Source organism: Hemitrygon akajei, chromosome 1, assembly GCF_048418815.1.
Source record: "Hemitrygon akajei chromosome 1, sHemAka1.3, whole genome shotgun sequence".
NCBI lineage: Eukaryota > Metazoa > Chordata > Chondrichthyes > Myliobatiformes > Dasyatidae > Hemitrygon > Hemitrygon akajei.
This window is the reverse complement of record NC_133124.1, coordinates 93338335-93365064: the sequence shown is the minus strand read 5'-3', so window position 1 is coordinate 93365064 and position 26730 is coordinate 93338335. Positions and strand designations below refer to the sequence as shown.

Below are 26730 nucleotides of genomic sequence, written 5' to 3'. Positions count from 1 at the left end.
TAAAAAAAAACAGAAAACAAATCACGTGGTGATGGCTGATTTTAATTTACTGCTCATTGGCTAATTGAACTGTATCAGGCTGCAGAGAAAAAAACAGTTCATTGCTGTTGACAAGTTATGCAACAGGTGAGATGTGACTTTTGGCCAGGAGCAAAGCTGAGTTTTCCTTAACACTCGTTGTGATTCATCTTCATTGCGATTTATCGTGTGTTTTCATGTACAGTAAGTGACAGCATAATCACAGAGGTAGCTGCAAGCACACAACTACCTATTCCTGAAGTCAGGATATCAGGCATGTGGTGTTTGCTTTAAAAGCTACTAAATAGACAGCAGTCAAGTCTGTTTAAGACTACTGAGAGAGTTATATATTCTGATTACCTTCTTATCCAAAGAGATGGTACTGACAGCAAAGGAGAGTCTTTGGATTTTCTATTTTGGAGCTGCTATATATTTTCACTCTGCTCTGATGAATTTACTCTTTCTCTTGAAATAATAACCATGCTGATTCTTTATGATACATTTCCATTTCTGGAAGGTGGTATCACTAACATGCTTGCTTTCAGAGGGTCCTCTGCCACCAGACAAGACCAGAGCCAAGGCTGAATAGGACAACAACACTTGTATATTCCTGTCCAATTTGCAAAGCTTTGAAATGGATTGTTATTTTTTCATCATTGGTGGGTCTAGATCCTGGAAACTTCTACCCGACAGTAATCTTAGTAACCTCCTAAGGTAGTCCCAGATCATTGTAGGGTGGCAATGGTTATTTCTTTGTTCAAGGAACGGAGTAAGGATAACCCTGGGATATATAGACCAGTGAGTCTTACTCAGTGGTGGAGAGAATTTTTAGAGACAGGATTTACGAGTATTTGGAGAAGCATAGTCTGATTAGCTATATTCAGCATGGCTTTGTGAGGGTCAAGGGATGCCTCATGAACCTAAGTGAACTCTTTGAGGATGTGACAAAGTACATTGATAAAGGTTCAGCAGTGAATGTCGTGTATATGGATTTTAATAAGGCATTTGCTAAGTTCTCCATTGTAGGCTCATTCAGAAAGTGAGGAAGCATGGGGTCCAGGGAAACTTGTTTGTGTGGATACAGAATTTGCTTACGCATTGAAGGCAGAGAGTGGTAGTTGGTGGACTGTATTCTACGTGGAGGTCAGTGACCAGTGTTGTTCTGCAGGAATCTGTTTTGGGACACCTGTTTTTTCTGATTTTATAAATGACTTGGATGAAGAAGTGGAAGGTGGTTTGGTAAATTTGCAGATGAGTTGAAGGTTGGTGGATTTGCGGATAGTGTGGAGGGTTTGTTGCGCCGTAGGTTGCAGTGGGACATTGACAGGGTGCAAAACTGGCCTGAGAAGTCGCAAATAGAGTTAAACCCAGAAAAATGTGAAATGATTGATTTTGGAAGAATGTGCAAGCTTTAGAGAGGATATGGAGGAGATTTTCCAAGATGCTGCTTGGACTAAAGGGTATGTCTAATGAAGGAAGTTTGAACAAGCTAGGGGTTTTCTCTTACAGTGACTTGATAGTATACAAGATGACACAAATGAGAGTGCCTAGACAGAATTTTTTTCCCAGGGTGGATGTGGCTAATACAACAAAACATAATTTTGATGCTTTTGGAAGAAATTATAGGGCGGGGGATGTTAGAGGTAAGTTCTTTATACAAGGAGTGGTGGGTGTGCAGAATGTCCTGCCAGGGGTGATGCTAGAGGCAGATACATTATGGACACTTAAGGAACTCTTAGATACGCACATGGCTGATATAAAACTGGAGGGCTCTGTAGGAGAGAAGGGACAGATTGATCATGTGGTAGGTTGAAAGGCCAGTACAACACTTTGGGCTGAAAGGCCTGTACTATGCTGTAATGTTCTATGATCGCTATTCTATCTCCTGTCTCAACCAGAAGACTGCAGCAAATGAGGGAAGTATTTTACTACCACCCTCTAAAGAGCATTTGCTGGTGATGCTGCATGTGAAATAGTGAATAAAAGGAGGACATTTGGGAGGGTAGGAGTAAATTAAAGGGAATGGATACAAGATTAACATGGAGACTGGCCTGGTATGGATCCCATGTTAGTGCAGCATTGTTGTTTTTGGAGTCTCCAATGATGGGTGCTCTTAGGACAGTGAGCTAATGTTTCAGCCCAGTTTACTAAGTGGCTTAATTGATACAGAAAAGCTCACAATCACACTTTATTGCTGAAAAAACAAAAACAAAAGTCTTATTGAAAATGTCCATGCATCCTGATTACTGTTTAGACCAATATGCAATAAGTGTCAATTGAATTTATTTTGAAAGATGTTGCTTTAATTAAGCAAAAATAGTTTTAGATGTTTTTCAAAGTTTTCTAATTTACTGCAGCTCTTTTTGGATCTATTAATCTTCGGTTTATTTATCTGTCTACCTATCTATCTGTATTTATTTATTTAGAAATTTTTAAAACCTGGATATTCCCTCAATATGCTTTCTTAACAGCTTTGTTTGAGACGTAGCCTTTCCCATTGCTATATAGAGCTTGATTTACAATGATTGCAATGTTATGCAAGTGAACACTTTTACAATTTGGCAGCAGTTTTTCTCAGCTTGTGTTATTGTTACTTGTTTACTCCTCTGTGATTCTGAGGCTGGATTACCTACAGTAGGCATGTAAAGGTACTGGAAAGATACCACCAATGCCTTTGCTGCAGGATTCTTCAAATTCACAGAAAACCTTCCAAACCAATGACAGGCTGATACCCATGCTGTTCTTCTCAGTTGAATAAACTCTATTCAACTCAGTTGGCTACAGAGGGCAGGCCATGTATCTTGCAAGCCCAATACCAGATTATTATGAACTCTATCATGGGAAATTACCAGAGAAAAGAGAAAATATGTCACAGATGTGTTAAAAAGTGGCAGCATTGCCGTTGAATCTTATGAATCTCTGATCCATGACTGCTCAAAGTGGAGAAGGAACATTTGGCTTGGTATTAAGTACTGCTAGTTTGTGTCTTGACAGCTTAGAAAAGTCCAGTGTAAGACATAGAACGAATTTTTTAAAAATTACAAATGCTGGGAATCTGAACTGAATGCAAAATCTGAATTTGAGCTGGAAACACTCAACATATCAGGCAGCATCTCTGGAAAGAGGAACAAATTTAACCTTCAGATTGAAGACTAATCCTCAGAACTGGGGATGCTTTTACCTCTGTTTTCTCTCTTCCCTAGCTTCTAATGAATGTAACTGCTTTTCTCTGTCCTCAGATGCTGACTGACTTGCTGAGTGTTTTGAGCGTGTTCTTCTACGTATTATATGAGCAGTTTCTACTTCTTATTAGAAGAGCGGTGGTGGAAACGTATAAATGATTCACCTGCTCGCCCTATCAGGCACGTCCTGACCTGTCTGCGAAAGCATCTGCAAATAATATCTGCACTCAGACTGCTGCAGAATTCATAAAACTGGAGTGGAAAGAAGTCACCCTTAATCCAAATGACGACAAAGAAAAAGATAAAGATGAGGATAAAGATGATTCCCATATTCTGGGACTTATGTGATTATTGGACTGTATTTTGCTTTCATTCTGCTTTTCTTGCTTTCTTTCTTGTGGGTGATTGGCGGGTGGCTGATCTGTTAATTTTTGTGTGTGGGGGGTGCTGGGAGTTTGGTGCTACTGTCACTGCTTTTCTGCAAGTGAGAGGGTTAAGAACTGTGATTGTGGCAGTTCTTTGCTGCGGGGAGGAATTTTGGGCTCTGTGAGTTTTGTTTCTTATCTGTTTCGTGCGGGGGGAGTTGATGTCTTTTCTTACATCAACACTCATGGTCTTTCAGTATTTAATGGCCATCTGGAGAAAACAAATCTCAGAATTGTATTGTACATGCATACTTTGACAATAGAATGAACCTTTAAAATGAACCTTTGAAATTTCCTGGCTAAGACTCGGCTTATCCCAACCAAATTAGTGCTGCCTTAGGGCAAGTAAGTGCATAAATAATAGTGCTCTCTTTAATTTATGTAATTTGTATTGTTGTTCTGAGAATGCAAGCTATACCACAATAGGTGTCGAGGCTTGGAGACACTTTTGGGTCTTTTGGAGACAAGAATATTTATAATGGGGAAAAAGGAAATGGCAGAAGAATTAAACATAAACACTGAAAGTTCAGGAGACACTGGAAATCTTGAACTACACACACAACTCAGCAAGTCAGGTAGCAGATATGGAGGGGAATAAACAGTGGGCATTTCAGCCCAAGACCCTTCATCCAGACTGGAAAGGAAAGGGGGAGAAGCAAGAATATGAAGATTGGGAAAGGGGAGCACAAGCTGGCAGATAATAGGTGAGATAAAGTGAGGGGGGAAAGTGTGTGTTAACAACAACCTATTGAATCTTGAAAGGCTTAGACAGAGTGAATGTAGAGAGGATGTTTTCTATGGTGGGGGAGCCTAGGACCAGAAGGCATAGCCTCACAGTTCAGGAACATCGCTTTAGAATGGAGGTCAGGATTTTTTTTAGCCAGAAGCCGTCACCTGCTACAAAGTTAAATCGAGTGGCATGGGAGACGACAGAGCTTTGCTTCCAGATGAGCTCAATGCCTTCTATGCTTGCTTTGACCATTAGGACATGGAGGAACCACTGCAAAGCCCCACATCTTCTGATGATCCTCTGATCCTAGTATCCAAAGTTGATATGCAGTTTGCTTTCAGGATGGTGAATCAACTAAAGCATCCAGACCCGATGGGGTACCTGGCCATGTACTGAAGACTTGTGCTGACCAGCTGGCTGGTGTGTTCACTGAGATCTTTAATCTCTCGCTTTCGCAGTGTGTGGTGCCCACCTGCTTCAAGCAGGATTCAATTATATTGGTGCCCAGCTGAAGAGTGGCGTCCTGCCTCAATGACTATTGTAAGTGCACAGATGCACTTACATCCACAGTGATGAAGTGTTTTGAGAAGCTGGTGATGAAACGTATCAGCTCCTGCATGAGAGGTGACTTGGATCCCCTCCAATTTGCCTACTGGAGCAACAAGTCCAAGGCAGATGTCATTCCATTAGCTCTTCACTCAACCCTGGAACATCTGGACAGCAAAGGTGCATCAGATGCTCTTTATCGATTACAGCTCAGCATTCAATACTCTCATCACCTCAAAACTAATCAATAAGCTTCAAGACCTTGGCACCAATACTTCTTTGTGCAGTTAGATCCTTGATTTCCTCATGTGCAGACCCCAGTCATTTCAGATTCTCCTCCATGGTCTCCATCAACACAGGTGTTCTACAAGGCTGTGCGCTTAGCCCCTCTTCTACTCATTTTACACTCGATGACTGTGTGGCTAAGCACTGCTCCAACACCGTATTTGAGTTTGTTGATGACACCACTGTTGTGGGCTGAATTAAAAGTGATGATGAATCAGCATACAGGAGGGAGACTGAAAATTTGGCTGAGTGGTGTCATAACAATAACCTCTCACTCAATGTTAACAAGACTGAGGAAATGAATGTAGACTTCAGGAAGAAGGAAACCAGGGGTCCCTGAACCAGTTGTCATCGGAGGATCAGAGGAGAAGAGGGTCCACAACTTTAAGTTCCTGTCTGTTACTATTTCGGAGGATCTGTCCTGGACCCTGAGCAAAAGTGCAATTGCAAAGAGTGCACAGCAGCACCTCTACTTCCATAGAAGTCTGCAGAGATTCTGTGTGACATTTAAAATTTTGACAAACATCTCTAGATGTGTAGTAGATAGTGTGTTGACTGGCTGCATATGGCTTGAAAGGAAAATCCTTCAAAAGGTAGTGGAGTCAACTCGGCACATCGCGTGTAAAGATCTCCCAACTATTGAGCACATCTACATGAAATGCTGTTGTAGTAAAGCAGCATCCATTATCAAGTTTGGCTTGGCCTGTGTATAATCCTAGATCTACCAATATTCCACAGAAAAAGTCACAGGATATAGGATAAATGTATGATATAGTAATCTAGATAGCATTCAGAGTAACAATATTAATCTTTATTACAGGAGGTGAGGGTTTATGAGTCAGGAAGTTTTACTTAAGATTTTCTTTTTGGAGCTTGGTGAAATCTCATCTAGAATACAGTGTCATTATACTTCAGGAATGGTCCAACTGCCTTGGAACAACAGCAATGAAAGCTCACTAGATTGATTGCTGGGATGAGAGTGTTTTCCAGTGAGGAATGATTGAGAACTCTCTGGGGTTTATAAGAAACAAATAAAAGTCTTGAATTTATATTTCATGCACTCAGTTCACCACAAAATGGTTTACAGCCAATTAAGTATTTCTGACTCACAATCACAGTTGTAATATAGAAAATGTCAAAGAATGAGAGATGATCTCTTGGAAACATATAAAATTTTCTGAGGAATCAACAGGGTAGAATATGAGAAGCTGCTACCCATGTCCACAGTGATCAGAACGAGAAATGATTGTCTCAGAATAAGAGGACTACCAGATGTGTCTAAGAGCAGAAAGTAGTTCTTCATCCAGTGAGTTAAAAATACTTGGGATTCTCTACTCTTTGAACACCAAGAGAATTAAGAATGAGGGAAGCAGGCAGGAACGTGGACAATGTACAAGATCAGGCTATAGTTTGGAGGGTGGGTGGTATTAGATTAAAAGACCATAGGATATAGGAGCATAATTAGGCCATTGGACCCATTGAGTGTGCTGTGCCATTTCATCAAGGCTGATCCAATATTCCTCTCAGCTCAATCTCTAGCCTTCTCACTGTATCCCTTCATGCCCGGATCAATCAAGAATATATCAATCTTTGCCTTAAATATACATAAAGGCTTGCCTCCACAGCTGTCCATGGCAAAGAATTCCACAGATTCACCACTCTCTGGCTAAAGGAATTCCTCCTCATCTCTGTTCTAAAAGGATGCCCCACCTTTCTGAGGCTGTGTCCTCTGGTCTTAGACTCTCCCACCAAAGGAAATATCCTCTCCACATCCACTCTATCAAGGCCTTTCACCATTCGATAGGTTTCAATGGGATCACTCCTCATTCTTTTGAATTCCAGTGAATACAGGCCCAGGGCCGTCCAATGTTCTTCTAATGACAAGCCATTCAATCCTGGAATCATTTTCATCAACTTCCTTTGAACCCTGTCCAGTTTCAACACATCCTTGCACAATTGGCAGTCCCTGCAAAAGGACTCTCATGTTGCTTTACTCCTCAGTGTTTTTTGTATTTTCTCTCCATTTAGAAAATCACCAACCCTTTCATTTCTTCTACCAAAGGCATGACTAAGTGGCCTATAGTTTCGTTTGTTCTGCCTCTCCTTGAAGAGTGGAGTAAAATTTGCAATTTTCCAGTCCACCAGAACCATTCCAGAATCTAGTGATTTGTGAAATATCATTACTAATGCCTCCATGATCTCTTCATCCACCTCTTTCAGAATGCTGTGGTGCACACTATCTGGTCCAGGTGACTTATCTACCTTCAGTCCTTTCAGTTTCCCAAGAAGCTTCTTTCTAGTTATGGTAACTTCACACACTTGATGAACCTGGACATCGGGAACTTCCACCATATTACTAATGTCTTCCACAGTGAAGATTGATGCAAAATACTTATTCAGTTCGTCTGTTGTTTTATTGTCCCCCCCCCCCCCATTACTACCTCTCCAGCGTCGTTTTCTAGTGGCTTGATATCCATTCTTGCTTCTCTTTTATACTTTATGTATCAGAAGAAAATTTTGGTGTCTTGTTTAATGTTATTGGCTAGCTTACTTTCATATTCCATCTTTACCTTCTTAATGATTTTTTTAGTTGCCTTCTGTTGGTTTTTAAAAGCTTCCCAATCCTTTAAGTTCCCACTAATTTTTGCTCTGTTATATACACTCTCTTTTGCTTTATGTTGGATTTGACTTCTCTTGTTAGCCATGGTTGTGTCATCTTCCCTTTAGAATACTTCTTCCTCTTTGTGATGTATATATCCTGTGCCTTCCAAATAGCTTCCAGAAATCCCAGCCATTGCTGCTCTGTCACCATCCCTGTCAATGTTCTTTTCCAATCAGTTCTCACCAACTCTTCTCTTGTGCCTCTGTAATTCCCTTTACTCCACTGTAATACTGATATATCTGACTTTAGTTTCTCCTTCTTAAATTTCAAGGTGAATTTGGTCATTTTATGATCATTTTGCCCTAAGGGTTCTATTATATTAAGCTCTCAAATAATTCTCATTCATTGATCAGCAACCGATCCAGGATAGCTGATCCTCTTGGGCTCAACCACGAGCTGTTCCAAAGAGCCATTTGTAGGCACTATAGAAATTCCTCCTCCTGGAATCCAGCACTAACATGATTTTCCCAATTTACCTGCATATTGAAATCCTCTATGACTATTGCAGCATTGCCCTTTAGGCATGGATTTTCTATCTCCTGTTGTAATTTGTAAGCCACATCTTTACTACTTTATGAGGGTCTGTATACAACTCCCATCAAGGTCTTCTTACCCTTGCAGTTCCTTATTTCTAGCCACAATGATTCAACACCTTACGACCCTATGTCATCTCTTTCTATTGATTTGGTTTCATTTCTTACCAACTAAGTAACACTGCCCCCTCTGCCTTCCTGCCTATCCTTCTGATACAGTGTGTATCCTTGGACATTAAGCTCCCAGCTATAATCTTTCAGCCATGATTCAGTGATGCCTACAACATTGTACCTGCCAATCTGCATCTGTTCTGCCATGGTCCTGTACCTTATTCCGTATACTACACACATTCGAATACAACACCTTCAGTCCTGGTATTCTCCTTTTTGATTTTGTCCGCCTTTTATGCTGCAGTTCATCCTGTTGACTGGCAACATCCTCTCAACATCCTCTCCTCATTATACATTGCCTCTGTTTGTAAACCAGCTACCTGATTTTCTGCACTATCATCCACCTTTCCTACAATGTTTCTTGCATTGAAATATATGCAGTGCTAGACACTAGTCGCACCATGCTCAACATTTTGATTCCTAACTTCGTCTGATGTCTTAACAATATCTACCTGCACAACCTCTCTGCTAACTGTTCTGGCACTCTGGTTCCCATCCCCTGCAACTTTAGCTTAAATTCCACCATGCAGCATTTACAAACGTACCCGCTAGGATAGTAGTCCCCCTGCAGTTCAGGTGCAAACCCTTCTGCATAGGTCCCCCGCTCCCTGGAAGAGAGCCCAATGATCCAAAAATCCCATGCCCTCCCTCCTGCACCAACTCTTTAGCCACCTATTAAACTAGGTAATCTTCCTAGTTCTGGCCACACCAGAACGTGCAGAGGAGCAACCCTGAGGTCACAACCCTGGGGGTCTTGCCCTTTAACTTAGCTCCTAACACCCTAAACTCGCGATGCGAAACCTCGTCATCAGGAAAAACGAGTCATCAGAGGGTCACATGGGACCCAGGTCAATTTCAAGAGTCAAAGATTTATTATAAGGATATTTATGCCGATGTTCACACCAGTACACTGATGCCGGAATTATGTACAGTCCCTACAAAAGGGGGAGCATTTAGGAAACCAATTCCATTGCTTCAGAGCTATGGGCATCTTCTGCCATGTTTCTGGCTTATGAGCTATTCAGGTTACAAACCCCACAGTATTCTGGAGAGCTCTTTTATAAACATAACTTCAATGGCAGAGAGAGAGTTGCCATAACATTTTCACTAACCATTGGCACAGAACAAAGGGAAGAATCCATTATTACATCCTTTTCTAGTTCTTGCCAGCTTGTGACATAGCAATATTAACAAATGTATACATGCATTACATGCATACCAACTGGGCGTTTCACAAAATTCAGAGAATGGTTCTTCCATTTCATGGACGCTGACAGCACTTGGGTCCCTCCTTGATGCAAACTAGACATTTTGTTCTCTGTCCCAGCATTGGTTGACCCTGTGTAGCCAGCTCATCGGTTCTGATAAGGAAGGCCCAGCTGGCCAGTTCTTTTTGTGAGATCATAGAAATGGAATGTGGTGAACTCTCACAATACCAAGTCAGTTCTCCGTTTTGTAACATAAATGTGATGAGTGGTAGTTTTATCACTACTTGTCGAACTGTTATGATCCTGCTTTCTTTTTGGTCTGCACTAAAGACTCAAGCAAATTTCCACAGATGTACCATTCTGACTGGTTGTATCACTGTCTGATGGAGGCTCCAAAGCTGCAGAGGGTTGTAAACTCAGGACATCAGTCACCTCTCAACCATTGTGGACATTTTCAAACGATGGGGCCTCAAAAAGATGGCATCAATAATTTGGACCCTCACCGTCCAGGCCATGCTCTCTTCATATTACTGTGGTCAGGGAAGTGGTACAGGAGCCAGGAGAGACAATTTAGGACAGCTACTCCCCATCTGCCAACAGATTTCTGAATGATCCATGAACAATACCTCACTAGTTTGTTCTAATTTTTCAATATTTCTGGTTGAGACCTATAGTAATTTTTTGTGTATTGCACTGTACTGCTGCTGCAAAACAAGAAATTTCATGACTTATGTAAGTAATAAACATAATTTTGAGACTGATTCTCCAATAGTGGCATCCTTTGGCACTACTTGTTATGTTTGTACTGCATTCAAAGGAGCAAATAAGTGATTTTAAAGAACATCTCGAGTAAAATATTGATATAAATAATTAAAATTTTGCAAGTGATTTTAATTATCATTAAGCTTTTGTAACTTGTCATCTATGATTTTTGCTGGTGATGTTATTGCATGAATAGTTAATGAGCTTGCATTACATTCTACTTTCCTTATATTGCTGCCTGTTTAAAACAAATGCCTCTATTTAACTGGGAATGAATTGGGGGTGATTGATTTGAACTGCTAGTTGAGATTAAATCACATATACTAGTGCAAGACTTGTTGTGTTAACTGTTGTGTTTTATAACTCCAAAACATAAAAAAAGCTAATTGAAAGGAAAACAAAAGAGTTGGGAATGCATGTCTAACTTCGATTTTACTTTAAGCAAGGTGCATATGAATGACATGGTGGCGTAATGACATAAGCAATTTACATACTTTTACATATAACTGGCAATGGATTATGTAAACAACAAAGAATGCTTAATCACAGAATATATTTACAATTTTTCTCAAATATTACTGAAATATTAAATACACAGCACTACTCCTGTCCGGGCCTAAATATTTAATCACTATGGAGGCTTTCTCACTCTTGTGGTATAATGTATTTCCTGATTGGGGGGGGGGGGGTGTCACTCTGCTTGGCAAGAGAGGCTTGTGGCTGTGAAACAATCTCAGGTTCTGAGGCCTCCTCTATGGTGGTTGCAGTAGTTGTCTCTGGGACTGCAGGAAATAGTTCTGACAGCTCTGGAGTTGACTCTGGATGTGAACAGTTTTAAGGCAAGCTTCATTGGAAGGTGTGGATGATAATGTGTGAGTATAGTCTAACGTCATCACTTCATTGACCTTTTTGAAAACCAACTCACACTCCTTTGTCCATTGACATGTCTTCCTTATGACATGTCAGGACGAAGGGTCTCGGTCCGAAACGTCGACTGTACTTCTTCCTATAGATGCTGCCTGGCCTGCTGCATTCCACCAGTATTTTGAAAGTAATTGAGAAATTGTAGAAGGTCTGCATCTTTGTATGTGTCCTACTTTGTTGGTTTTTCAAGTCAAGTCACTTTTATTGTCATTTCAACCATAACTGCTGGTACAGTACATAGTAAAACTGAGACGACGTTTTTTCAGGACCATGGTGTTACGTGACACAGTACAAAAACTAGATTGAACTATGTAAAAAACAACACTGAAAAAAAACTACACTAGACTGCAGATCTACCCAGGACTGCATAAAGTGCACAAAACAGTGCAGGCATTACAATAAATAACAAACAAGATAATAGGGCAGTAAGGTGTCAGTCCAGGCTCTGGGTATTGAGGAGTCTGATAGCTTGGGGGAAGAAACTGTTACATGGTCTGGTGTGAGAGCCCGAATGCTTCGGTGCCTCTTCCCAGATGACATGAGGGAGAAGAGTTTGTATGAGGGGTCCTTCATAATGCTGTTTGCTTTGCGGATGCAGCGTGTAGTGTAAGTGTCTGTAATGGCGGGAGAAGAGACCCGGATGATCTTCTCAGCTGACCTCACTATCCGCTGCAGGATCTTGCAATCTGAGATGATGCAGTTTCTGAACCAAGCAGTGATGCAGTTGCTCAGGATACTCTGAATACAACCCCTGTAGAATGTGATGAGGATGGGGGGGTGGTTGGAGATGGACTTTCCTCAACCTTCGCAGAAAGTAGAGACACTGCTGGGCTTTCTTTGCTATGGAGCTGGTGTTGAGGGACCAGGTGAGATTCTCCGCCAGGTGAACACCAAGAAATTTGGTGCTCTTAACGATCTCAACCGAGGAGTTGCCAATGTTCAACGGGGAGTGGTCGCTCCGTGCCCTCCTGAAGTCAACAACCATCTCTTTTGTTTTGTTCACATTCAGACACAGGTTGTTGGCTCTGCACCAGTCCATTAGCCGCTGCACCTCCTCTCTGTAAGCTGACTCGTTGTTCTTGCTGATGAGACCCATCTCCCGATCTGGACTGACTCAGGTCTCCCAGTCAGGAAGTCTAGGATCCAGTTGCAGAGGGAGGTGTTCAGGCCCAGTAGGCTCAGCTTTTCAAATTTTTCACATTTATACCTGGATTGCTCTGATGTTTTTGAGCCCCTGTCACAACGGCAGTACAATTTGTTCAGCCAGGCAGATTTCTGTTTAGACATTACAATTCTGTTCACACTCACTTTAATTCCTGACTGCATCTGCATTTTTTTTAATCTCAAACGTCTCACTATGCTTCAACAGGTAGGTAGTGTTCTTGGGTTCTTTTTAAAAATATCTTGTTGCCACTGTTATGTTTTGTAACTTCAAAACTTAAAAACTAATTGAAAGAAAAACAAAGGAGCTAGGAATGGAAGTCTAACTTCCTTTTTACTTTTAGCAAGGCTTGTAGGTATGACATTGGCCAAGTAATGATGTATGCCATGTATCTACCTTTACATACAGCCTGCAATGCATTATGTAAACAACACAGAATGCTTAGTCAAACATATATGTATAATATTACTCAAATATTGCTGAAATATTAAATACATAACATTAACCAGTTTCTTTCTTTTTTTACCCAACAGCATCACAAATCGATCCCAATGAAATACAAGAAGTCTTTCAGGAGCTTACAGCCAACATTTTCCGCATTAACACGAATGGTGAGTTTCCCTTTCATTTGCTTAGACCGTGTAAGGGTTCTGCCTCAATTATTGTTGAGGTTGATTGGGTAAATGATTGACTGGCAATTGAAGATCAAGTGATGACTTGTGAGTCCATGTACTATTCTCAATAAACTGTAGTCAGGCTTTTATAAATGCAAAGTATTTATTGACAAATGTGTGTCAGCCATTGAATTAGAGGTGAGACTGGGTATGTGATTCATAGCCAAGTACATTGTACAGGAAACAATCTTCAGAAAATAAACCTTGTATAAAGAGTGCAGTAAAAAGAAACTTCTTCCAATAAAACAGTTTAATTTCCTCCCAGTGGCACAAAATGCAGTGATGGGTAAATTGTTACCTTTGTACACATAATCTCAGCTTCAATCATTCACATCCATACGGACACTAAGATTGATTTGTAGGTGAATTACCTTATCCCTGGATATTGAGATGTCACCGCATGATGGATGTCCAACAATTCCGGCCTTCCTTTCAATCTAGGCAAAAGGATCTACAGTCATGTGGGTTAGATTCCGATGTCCTTTGAATGAAGAAGATGGACTCTGAGACTGATAAAGAAGGGATGGGAAGAAGGAGGAAAGAGGAACAGGGTCATTGAAAATTGCATCATGTACAGGGCATCCCTTATTTACTTAGGATATGAGCTTCTCACAGTATCAATGCAGAACAACCATTTCCCATATAATTTCCCCAAAACTGGCACCCAGCTATAGAGACTGAGTCCTGGCCTAATTCTTAACTGAACAACATTGGGATACTGGTTTTGCAAACAAAACGGTTTAGGATTTTGTGATTAGTAGTGAGAATCCTTTGAAGCAGAAGATTACAAGTACTGCCCAGGACAGCATGTTTGAAAGATAAAAGGCCTCTTCAGCTGACTGACTTAGCCTTGAAGTAATGGGTAGACTACACTGAGACACCAGCTGGCACTTCAGACTTCCATTTTAGCCTTTGCTAAGTACGCAAGTAGTTTGGAGCTGATGCCTGCAGCTTCACAAGGACAGGCCGGAGTATCAAGTGCAATCCTCAGTTTTTGCTGTACTTTCTAATGGTACCTTCTGTTTTCAACAGTTGCTCTCCTTACACTACTTTTTTTGTCTTTCATTAAAGACTTCATTTTAAAATGAATGTTAAATATCTTCCTTGGTAACTAATTAATACCTCTTTCCAGTTATCATGTGTTAACCAAGTAATTGTGAATGCTGTTGCAAATGATTGCATTGTGGCCATGTAAATGTTGAGGAAAGTAAACCAAATACTCTGTTTTATAGGTTGATTGTGATTTATTTTTACTCACTCTGCTAGATTACGGTGTTGACTATAATATAAATAATGTTTCAGTAAAATATAAACTGGTCAATTGGTGAAACTATTCCCAATACCATTGTCTGTACTGAGAATATTGTTTGGTTAGTGTATATAGTTTGGTTTATCAAAATCATCCCCAGGTTATGAACACCCGTAAGTACAAATGAGCTTCCAGAATATTATTAAATCAGAGAGACTGACTTATGTGTGTATTTTTTTTTCTATGGATTACACAACTTATTTCTTTCCCCCTTTCTCTCTCTCTCACCCTCTCCCTCCCCCTTTCTCTCACCATCTCTCTCTCTCTCCTCTCACTCCAATTTCTTCACTTCTAGTAATTGTTCTTTCTTATCAGACATATAGATTTGATGCCATTCATTACAATAGTGTAGAGCTTAGGGTTACCACATTGAATGATTTTTGTGCATTTATGACTTATGGGCACCTATAAAAATGGACACTTTTCAGTACCTGTGGACAGTATGTATTGGAGATCAAAATTGTACTTTATTAATATTAATGAAGAGTTAAAAATTCTAGATATAAAATTGAGTTCTGGTTTGAGTGTTTTTAAACCAGCCAGAGAGAGCTGTAAGAAACCGATGACATCTCTGAAAATCAGTCACAAAATGGCTGAGCAGACATTTATTTTTCTCAGGGACACACAAAGATCTGTGAGAAATGCAGAACTGAATTAATAATATTTCTTTTGGGACATCCGCTTCTGTCGGAGTTATTCCCACAGAAATGCTTTTGAATATCTGACAAAAGCACAGTATCCACGATGGAGTGGAGGTAATTACTTCTGCAAGTAGAGTCTATGAAGTGATGTGGGGGAGCTGATGCATCACTGTGGACTGGAAGTGCTTACATTGGTTGGATGCCACTATAAATTGCAATGTTCCTCAGGTGTTCCTTTGCTTCCAGCGGTCTCTGTGCCGTGCAGCAGTTGTGGATTCAATCAGAAATGTTTTTACTCCTATTTAAAATCTCAGGAAAATACAATGGTGTGACATATCTCTAGTGGTTAGCTTAAAATGAAACATTTATATTTGCTGTTTGAAAAGATTAAAATTGACTAAGATTGAAACTGTTCCTGGCATATAATGATTTGTCACCTCTTAAATGTGCCATAAAATCAGGGCATTCAGCTTCTGTAAGGAAATAATCAGCACATCCTATCTGATATAATGACACAATGTTTTATTTTGATTTTCAACCAACACATTGGTAACAAATGCAGAGATTCCCTCTATATCTGTAGATAATAACTAAAATTAAAATAAAGATTTTCACTTTTTTATATACTTCCACTGATGTACAAAATCCTTAAGCACTCCTTAATATGGAGTGAGCAATTCCGAGAGGAGTTGAGGCGGAGGAGTTTCGATGCCCATCCACCTAAACGGGGTGTGAGGTTGGATTGCTATATGTGCAGAGCCGATTCGTAGAGGTTGAGAATGGCTTTGGACTGGGCGGCAAGGTCTAAGCCCAGAGCGTATCACTAGGCGGTGAGGTCTAGGCCCACAGAATATCACGGGGGGGCGGGGGTGTGATCTAGGCCTGGAGCGTATCACTGCAGCAGTAGTGCCCAGGTTGTAGAGTGCGTTACTACCTGGTGTTTGGACAGATTAAACCCAATCCTTAGAGACTGGAAAGGCAGAGTGTTAGAACTGGAGGGAAGGGTTGGGCCAATTTTACTCACTCTCCCAGGATGTTCACTCCTTTTTCTACAATGTTGAGTCTGTGAGACTGCTTCTGCTGCTAGGCACTTGGTGTCTGCAAGCTTCGCAGTGATTTGCCCCTCTCTAAGATAAACTGAGATCCCAGGCTTTGGGCCTACTCTGGCTGCTCCAGGGATTTGGGTCTTCGGACTCAATTTGGTTGAGAATTCTGTTGCTGTTGCTGTTGCTTGCTTTCTGTTGTTTACATAATTTCTCTTTCATCTCTTTTCTCTGCTCATTGGGTGTTGGTGTTTCTTTTGGTTTCTTGCTTTGTGGCTGCCTGTAATAAGACAAATCTCAAGGTTGGATAATTTATACATACTTCAACAATAAATGTACTTTGAATCCTTTCTATTTGTCAATGTGGAGCAGAGAGCGAGTTTGTAACTGGTGGGAGCAAACGATGTTTGAAATGGTGAAGGTGGAGCACAGTGAGAGGGGTTTGGGACAGGTGCAGGGGAGTACCAGGGGTGGGGGTTGGTGAGGGTACAGACACACACAGTCTTGCGACACCAGACAAGGTAATTGGATTCCAAACAATTCGTTTATTGATCATTATAGAATGTACCTTTGGTGCTTTTTGCTCCCTCCTCTCTCTCTTCCCGTTTTCCCAAATATGATCCCTCCCTCCCTGTCCCCTTCTTACTCTCAGCCCATAATAGATACCCATATCAAAATCAGGTTTATCATCACTCATATACTGTATGAATTTTTTTTTTTCCTGGCAGCAATACAGTGCTTTGCAAAAGTCTTAGGCACCCTAGCTATACATACAGTGCCTATAAAGAGTATACAACCCCCTTGGAGGTTTTATTGTTTTACAACATTGAATTACAGTGGATTTAATTTAGCTTATTTTGACACTGATTAACAGAAAAAGGGAAAACAAATCTCGACAAAGGGATCTAAATTAATTACAAGTATAAAACAAAAACTCATTGATAAGTATTCGCCATCCTTTAATATGACACACCCAATCGGTTTTAGAAGTCACATAGTTAGTTAAATGCAGTCATGGTGTTTTGATTGATTGTAGTAAAAATATACCTATATATGGAAGGTCCATCTGCTGGTGAGTCTGTATCCTGGCAAAAACTACACCATGAAGACAAAAAAAAAACACTCTAAGTAACTCCATGGAAAGGTTATTGAAAAGCTCAATCCAGGAGATGGACACAAGAACATTTCCAAGTCACTGAATATCCCTTAGAGTACAGTTAAGTCAATCATCAAGAAATGTAAAGAATATGGCACAGCTGTAAATTTGCCTAGAGCAGGCTGTCCTCAAAAACTGAGTGTCTGTGCAAGAAGGGGACTAGTGAGGAGACTACCGAGAGACCTGTGACAGCTCTGGAGGAGCTACAAGTTTCAGTGGCTGAGATGGAAGAGATTGCACAGACAACTATTGCCCGGGTGCTTCACCAGTTACAACTTTATGGGAGAGTGGCAAAGAGAAAGTCACAGTTGGTTAAAAAAACTCGCAAGAAATCTCAGCTAGAGTTTTGCTAGAAGGCACGTAGGAGACTCTGAAGTCAGCTGGAAGAAGGTTCTATGGTCTGATGAAACCAAAATTGAGCTTCTTTGCCATCAGATCATCACTGCAGATCATCAAAAACACACAATTCGTACCGTGAAGCATGGTGGTGGCTGCGTCATGCTGTAGGGATGCTTCACTGCAGCAGGCCCTGGACGGCCTGCGAAGGTAGAGGGTAAAAGGAATGCAGCAAAATACAGGGAAATCCTGGAGAAAACCTGATGCGGTCTGTAAGAGAACTGTGACTTGGAAGAATATTAGTTTTCCAGCAAGACAATGATCTCATAAAGCCAAAGCTACATAAGAATAGCTTAAAAACAACAAAGTTAATGTACTGGAGTGGTGATGTCAGAGTCCAGACCTCAGTCCAATTAAGGATTTGTGTCTGGACTTGAAAAGGGCTGTTGATTCACAATCCCCATGCAGTCTGACAAAGTTTGATTGCAGTTTTGCACAGAAGAATGGGGAAAAATTGCATTATGCTGATGTGCAAAGCTGATAGAGGCCTATCCATGCAGAGTTATTGCTATAATTGCTGCCAAAGGTGCATCTACTACATACTGACTTGAAATGGGTGAATACTTATGCTTGTAATTAATTTTGATCACTTTGCAGAAATCTGTTTACACTTTGACACAGAAGAGTCTTTTTCTGCTGATTAGTGTCAAAAAAGCTGAACTAAATCCATTTGGATTCAATGTTGTAAAACAATAAAACATGAAAACTTCCAAGGGGGTGGGGTGAATATGTCTATGCCTAAGACTTTTGCATAGAATTGTATTTGCTTTGCATTTAAAGCTTCTTTTTGCATTTTCCTTTTAATCTGCAGGGTCTTGTTAATCCTGCTAACCTATTACTTCCATGATATCTGATGCTGTTGTTGTGTAAATGCACTGGCAGCCTCTAGTGACAAAAAATGTGAAGTACCAAGTTCCTCCATTTGTGAAGTATTGTGTTCTTGTTTTATGTTGATTCTGATTTTATGTATCAGGAGTAGTGGAATTTCCGATCCCCACTTTCCGCAAGTGATCATAAATGGAAGGTCTGAGTTAGGCCCATGGTGTGGTGCCATGTCATGAAGGAAAAGTGAAGTAAATCCATCAAATATAAATTGGTTATGCCTGACATTGGGATTGGGGGTGAGCAAAATGTAATGTTCAATTTACAGGTTTGTTTGGCTTCAAATGGAATCTGACACATTAGAGAAATCTACTTGCCTGGGTGATTGGAAGGTTAGTCGTGGCTATAATGAACTCCTTCCTGCCTCAGCAAGGACCTGGATCCACTGCAATTTGCCTATCGCTACAATAAGTCTATGGCAAATGTCATTTTAATGGCTCTTCACACGGTCTTAGATCAACTAGACAATGCAAATATCAAGATGCTGTTTGTTGACTATAGCTCAGCGCTTAACACAATCATTCCCACAGTCCTGATTGACAAAATACAGAACCTGGGTCTCTGTATCTCCCTCTGCAACTGGATCCTCGACTTCCTAACCGGAAGACCACAATGTATGCGGATTAGTGATAATAAATCCTACTTGCTAGCGATCAACACTGGAGCACTTCTACTTCCTCCATGCCCAGGAATTTGTGACTAGATATAGCTGAAATCCCATCTCTAAATTTGCTGATGATACAACCATTGCTGGTAGAATTTCAGATGGAGATGAGAGTGTGTACAGGAGTGAGATATACTAGTTAGTTGAGTAGTATCACAGCCCCAACTTTGCACTCAATGTATGTAAGATGAAAGAGATGATTATGGACTTCAAGAAGTTTAAACCAAGGGAAGATGAACCAATCCTCATAGAGGGATCAGAAGTGGAGAGAGTGAGAAATTTCAAGTTCCTGGGTCTCAAGATCTCTGAGGATCTAACCAGGTCCCAACATATTGATGCAGCTATAAAGAAAGCAAGACAAAAGCTATACTTCATTAGGAGTTTGAAGAGATTTGGTTTGTCACCTAAAACATGCAAGAGCATTCTGACAGGCTACATCACTGTCTGGTATGGAGACTTGGGGCTACTACACAAGACTGAAAGAAGCTACAGAAAGTTGTAAATTTCCATTTTGGGTACTAGCCTCCATAGTATCCAAGAAATCTTCAAGGAGTGGTGGCCCAGAAAGGTGATGTCCATTATTAAGGACTCCCCCTCACCCAGGGCATGTCCTCTTCTCATTGTTACCATCAAGAAGGAGGTATAGAAGCCTGAAGGCACACACTCAGTGGTTCAGAAAATGCTTCTTCCCCTCTGCCATACGATTCTGGTGGAGATTAAACCCACGAACACCACCTCTCTTTTTTAAATATATATTTTTTCTGTTCTACATTATTTTAATCTATTTAATATATCGTTATTTTAATTGATTTACTTATTTATTTTTTTCTGTCTGTATTATCATGTATTGTATTATACTGGTGCTGCTGTTAACAAATTTCACAACACATGCCAGTGATAATAAACCTGATTCTGATTAAAATTTCAGCAAGTCCTTTAAAAGTTTACACCCACAATTAGTGACATAAATTGGCAAGTTGACGTTGTGCAAACCATGGGAATCACTTTGAAGATTTTATGGAGAGAGTGTAAAGCCATTGCTAGTTCAATGCACAAGCATGTAGAATCACGTCTTTCTGCCACTGCATCTATGCTGATCATCAAATCGAGCTAAACCTATTTGCAAATGCAGGTACCTCTTAAATGTAGTTACTGTTCTGGCCTCCACCACCTTCTCTGGCAGCTCATTCCAGAAAGCAACTACTCTTTGTCTGAAGAACTTACCCCTCGATAGCGTCCTCTACTCTATGTGTTTAAAAAAATCTTCCCGCAAACACTTCCTTTGAATTTTCCCTGATCTCAACTTAAGTGCATGCCCATGTCAAGTATTAGACATTTCAACCTTGGGAGAAATACAGCAACTGTCCATTATATCTATGCCTCTCATAATTTTACAAACATCTTTCAGGTCTTCCCTCAGCCTCTATCATTCCAGAGAAAATGGTCCGTTTGTCCTCTCATTTCAGCACATGCCCTCTAATCCGGGCAGTGTCCTGGTAAACAACTTCTGCACCATCTCCAAATTCTCACATTTTTCCTATAATGGGACAACTAGAATTGAATGCAGTACTCCACGTACGGCCTAACTAGAGTTTTATATTGCTACAACATAATTTTCTGACGCGTAAACTCAGTGCTTCAACTAATAAAGGTAAGTATGTAATTTGTTGCTTTTATCTCCCTGTTACCTTGTGCAGCCACTTCGAGGGAGCTGAGGACTTGGACCCTAAAGCATTTTTAATGGAATTATGCTTGGTTTACAGGAGAAGGACATAGAGAATCATCAATCCCAAACTAATAGGTGAATCTAATTGGAAAATAATATAAATAAAATAGCTTAGTGGAAGAGATTCACTGGGATTAATATAAACACAGAATTGTTTTGAAGATAGGTTGGTCCATTTCCAAGGCTTCCATTCCCTTTAACTATTGCAAAGAATCCCCCGGTCCTTATTTTCAATCTCGAGCAGCCTTCTCTTTCAATAAATCATCTTTGATCAGTTCAGCCACCACCAAAAACATTTTCCTCTGTCCAAGTGACCACTCCTGTTTGCCTGTGAGCAGCAGTGGCTTCTTTTTACCCCAATCATCCTGTCATCCAAACTCCTTTCTGAAGGGTCAGCAAGGTATTTGTTCTTATTTTTCAACATAATAAACTGTATTCATTGCGCATATTGCGGTCATTTTTACAATAGGAAGTGCAAATGCATGTTCGTAGCAGTCTTTTGTTCAATCTACAGATACACCCCTGAGCTGCTGATCACTTCCTATTTTACTGGCAGTCGAACAATTCCACACCATTTCATTGAAATTCAAAGGGCAACACTTCATGGTTTAATGAGGCGTTTTTGGACTTGACATTATTAAAAATTCAAAATCTTTAATTTTAAAGTGGTGTTGATAATGGCTTTGCTCTTTCCACTTACCTTATTTGTGGAACTACCTCAGCTTCCTTGGAGATTGGACAGGAAAAATGATGAGAGGATGTTTCCTGTCATGGGAGAGTCCAGAATCGGAGGGCATGCTGGTTAAATAAGTGTGATTTAGTCAGTTAATATTGAGAAGAAGACAATCTTCTTTTTTCAGGTATTTGTGAGTCTTTGGAACCCCCTGCCACAGAGAGCAGTGGGAGCCGAGTCCCTGTGTATATTCACCCTGAAATAAATGGATTTCTCCATTAGTAAAAGGCTAAGAGGAAATGGAACTCACAAAATATCTATTGATACTATTGATTGGCACAGCATGCTCAAGGTCTGAATGGCTGAATTATACTTCCTACCTTCCATTTTTACCACCTCCAGCAAAACCTTCAGAGCTATAGAGTTATACAGGCTCTTTGGCCCAACATATCCGTGCTGACCAAGGAGCCTTCCTGAGGTCAATCCATTTCCCTCTGCTTGTCCCATAATCCTTTAAGCTTTTCCTAACCATTTACCTGTCTAAATGCCTTTGAAACATTGTAATTGATCCTGCCTCTAGCACTTCCTTTGGCGATTCGTTCCATATACCCATCACTCCCATGTGAGAAACTAGCTCACCTTAACCCTATGTCCTCTAGTTCTAGACTCCCATATTCTGACCATCCACCTAATTAATGCCATTATGTATTTTATAAATACTTATCAGGTAACCCCTCATTCTTTTCAGTCTACATTACTTCCTTGTTAAATTGTGGGTATTTTCCAGTTCTTATGAAAGATCATTGACTGAATTACCAACTCTCTTTGCCCCAATCACACTTTCTGTCTGATCTGAAATAGTTTTCCATTATTTATTATTTTTATTTTATCTTTTTTTAAGTGCAGTCATGAACAATAGCCAGATCAGAAATGCTGATCAAGTCAACTAGTTCCCAAAGAGAACTCTGATAGTCCAATCAGATGGTTCACTACTGCTCAGTGATAGAACATAAAAAAATCATGTGTACAATTAAGAAACATTAGAAAGTAGTTGAAATACTGGAGTCACGATGATCATGATGAAATCTGCTGGAGAGAGACATTTATACACATGCTGTCCTCCATAATTCAGAGAGATTGAAGGATAAGGTTACAGGGTGACAAAACATGACAGGAGCACTTGGAACTAAAAATTAATCCCTACTGGGAGAAAACAGCACCTGATCTTTCCACACTGTTCTCCAGCAGTTTAAGGACTAAGTCCAGCTGGAACATAACTCACAAGTGCTCTTGAAAGTCACGTATTAACCCTACCTGCCAACAAGCAAGCATTGCCATCCTGGTCCTGTTCATGATAGCTTATGAGAAGCATGTGACTTCCCTCCCAGAGATGATAGGTGTTTGCGCACTCGATTCTTGGACCCCATCGTCGCAGAAGTTTCCAACCACAGCATCTGGAAGGCTGTTCCAAATCCTGAGAGCACAGTGAAGGAAGCTTCTATCTAGTGTGTAGGTTCTCACATCATGCATAGAAACAGCATGAGCAGGCATAGATAAATTTGATCGTGTGGTGCGCCGTCTCTCATAAGATGAAGGTAGCATGGCACGAAGGTCTACAGGGCTGTGGCTGGTGTCTATTTTGTATAGCACAGTAGCTGCAGCAACCTGTCGTCTGTGGTGTAAGCTACTGATGGCTTCATCTACGCCTATAATCCTGAGCCTTTCTTTGAATGGAATCAAGTTGGCTGAGGACACTCTGTGAGGCATTCATCCATGATAAGCAGGCATTCTCCATGATACTTCGTACCTGGGCTCTGCCCTCTTTCTCTAGTTTGGATGCTACTTTCCGCAGAACTCCAAGCCTTTGTCCAGCCTTGTTTGAAATAGTGGAAAGGTGTTTATCCCACACCAACTTGCTGTCAATATTAACACCAAGGATTACTAGCTCCTTCTTTAAATCCAGCTTGCAATTCCCAAAATACAGGCCGAGGGTAGATGGATTTCTCTTCCTAGACATCATCATCGCCTTGCACTTAGTAGGCTCAAAGGTGACATTCCTGTCATCTGCCCAGGCTTTCATCCTGTCAAGATCCCTATTCAGGCCAGCTGTGCCTGTATTATGCTCTCCTGCTCTAATTGGTGCAAATAGTGTGGAGTCATCAGCTTACAGGTATAGCTCGTTACTGCATGCATCAGCCAAGTCGTCAATAAAGATGGAAAACAGAAGTGGCCCAAGTATTGAACACTGAGGTACTGATGCATCGATGGTTGACGAATCAGAAGCTTGACAGAGATAACAACTACAACCAGAGATTAACAAATATGCCTCATATTTGTAACAACTACAATATTTGGGCTTTCTGTTATAAGAACTTCATTCAGTCTGTCGATCAAGTGCTCCCATACAGTTATATTAAGGCTCCGCTGATCTTAACTCCATTCACCCACCTTGAAACCATAATGCTTAAAACCATTGCCTATCAAAATATATCAGCATCCATTTCAAGATTTCCAGTTTGGACAGGCATCGATGTTGATAAAATGATGGGTATTCACCATATCTGAGTAAACTAAAAAGCCTCAATCATCACCCTGAAATGCTTTGTTCTAATGTTGACCTATTCCTTTTGATTTGAACTCTTATCCAAGAAAAGTCATTTTCCTGATTTATCAACTCATTTAATTAACTCGAGCACCTCACTTAGGTGTCCTGGCAGAGGCCAAGCACTGAGGATTTGTATCCAGTGCCCACAACATACATTGACCAATGCACTTTCAAATGCTGCATTGCACCTCACATGCACTTTGTTTAATACTGTGACGGTATTGGGTTTGCTGATCGCCATGCACTAAACTCAGATGAAGACTTTAAACAGTATTGGATATAAATAGCCACAAGTACTCTTACTAAAGGGAGATTATACTGTAACTACCCAATCTTCAAAGACTAGTTTACTTCCCTGTTTATTCCCTACAGCAAATTTAGCTGCCAATACCTTCATAAGGAGAAGATACTGATACTTCTAGTTAATAAAGTAGTTTAAAACACAGTTCATTTATTTAAAGTGATACACATTTAAATCCCCACATTCTTAAAACACATTTAAAATTCACAGAGGATTTCTATTTCAACATTTCCCAATTACAAACTATTTTTAAAACACAAACCATTTCCAAAGCAAAGCCCAAAGGATTTCTCAAAACTAAAGGATTAAAGAATTCCAAAACACAGGTACAGTTCTGACAACGGCCTAACAAAGATGCAGACAAGCAAGTTTTCTAGAGGAAAAGTAGAGGAATGGATTCTAGTTCTTCCATTTTTTTTTATGTTTCTTACCCCATTCCCAATAAGCCTGAACTGCTTTCGACATTTATACCCCTTTTCTCCCACTTGGGTACCTTCACAACCATATGTTATTTCCTCGGATATCCTTTTAACACAAACGGTCTGAAAGCATTTCTTGGAGACTTAGATCTTAGCTCGCTACCGTAAATGTTGTAAAACTAACTTCTGAGTACAAAGACTTTTCCAACTATAATCACATCAATTATTGATAAGCTAAATTATAACAGATACTAACGTACTAATATATATTGCCAAAGGATTCAAAGGTACATTTAATGTCAGAGAAATGTATACAATATACATCCTCAAATTCTTTTTCTTTGCAAACATCCACAAAAACAGAGGAGTGCCCCAAAGAACAAATGACAGTTAAACATTAGAACCCCAAACCCCCCTCAGCTCCCCCACCCATGCATAAGCAGCAGCAAAGCAACAACCCCCCCACCAACGAAAAAAGCTTCAGCGCCCCCCCCCACCAAGTACTGAAGCATACAGCTAAGTATCAATAAAGCCACAGACTTGCAGTACTCCAAAGACTACTCGTTCACCTGGTATTTGACATACCTGAGGCTCTCTCTCTCTCCCTAATGAGGGAAAAGTAAGTGTCCCCGTTTCACAGCGAGACGGGAGGCATAAAAAACAACTTGCCGATTTACGGTGTTAAAAGTCTGTTGTGTCGCTTTTTCCGAGCTCTGTGCCCAAAGAACTTGGGTCTCTGGGCACATAGCCAGCAGTCAGCTTGCTGCTTACTATCTTCCATTTCCCTGGACCCACCAGGCGGAGGCACCGACCTCGAGTCCACCTGCCTCCAGAGCCATGAAATCCCGGAACCCTGAAGGTGCGCTGGTCTTCTAGGCCGCGTCCTTGGCGTATCGAATAGCAGCCAGTCGTGAGACCAAAGGGTGAGCCCCATACCCGCAAAGAACCAAAGTCAGTGTGTAAGCGACAGGTTACTATCGATGCTATGCTCCTCAGACAGGATGAAGAGGTCAATACTCCCCAATGCCATTAGGCTTTACAATTCTACCGCCAGGACTTAAGAACTTTTTTTTAAAAGCTATTATTAATGCTTTTTGAGATAGTGATTTAGATGCATATCATATTCTTTACTGAGTTAAGTACTGTATGTAATTAGTTTTGCTACAACAAGTGTATGGGACATTGGAAAAAAGTTGAATTTCCCCATGGGGATGAATAAAGTATCTATCTATCTATCTATCTAACTCCAGGTCCGGGTCTTCAAAAGAACCGTGAAAGGGAAAAATAGAGATGTTAAAGTTAGAAATAGAGCTGTTTCCGAAGATACAAGCAAAGGAGTCGCCGTTAGGTGCCATCACACTCCTCAAGTATAATATAATTTTATAACATATGTAACCTATCTGTCTGCAAGCCTCCTTGAATGTCCTTGGACAGAGTCAGCTTTTCCATTTGAAGCAAATCAAATTGAACAACCCATTGTCTTATACTCCACTCCCGAGCAATAATAAAACAGGTGCAGTAGCTCTTTATAGACAGAGCACCTTCAAAATACAGGGCCTCTTTGCAAAGCTGTTATATAAAGAATGCTCTTTTAACTTCAAGGTGCTTTCCATTTTTGTTTTACGAACTGAAG

At 40.5% G+C, this 26730-nt stretch overlaps 1 protein-coding gene across 4 annotated transcripts in view; it reads left to right on the top strand.

Moving 5' to 3' along the window:
• The window catches only part of tsnare1 (T-SNARE Domain Containing 1), a 1022909-nt gene that overhangs the window by 310697 nt on the left and 685482 nt on the right, over window positions 1-26730 (top strand). For all 4 annotated transcript variants that reach the window (XM_073048100.1, XM_073048091.1, XM_073048081.1 and 1 more), the window contains one exon: window positions 13142-13219. In XM_073048100.1, the coding sequence (XP_072904201.1) occupies window positions 13142-13219 (78 nt within the window). The remainder of the gene's footprint in view (window positions 1-13141; window positions 13220-26730) is intronic.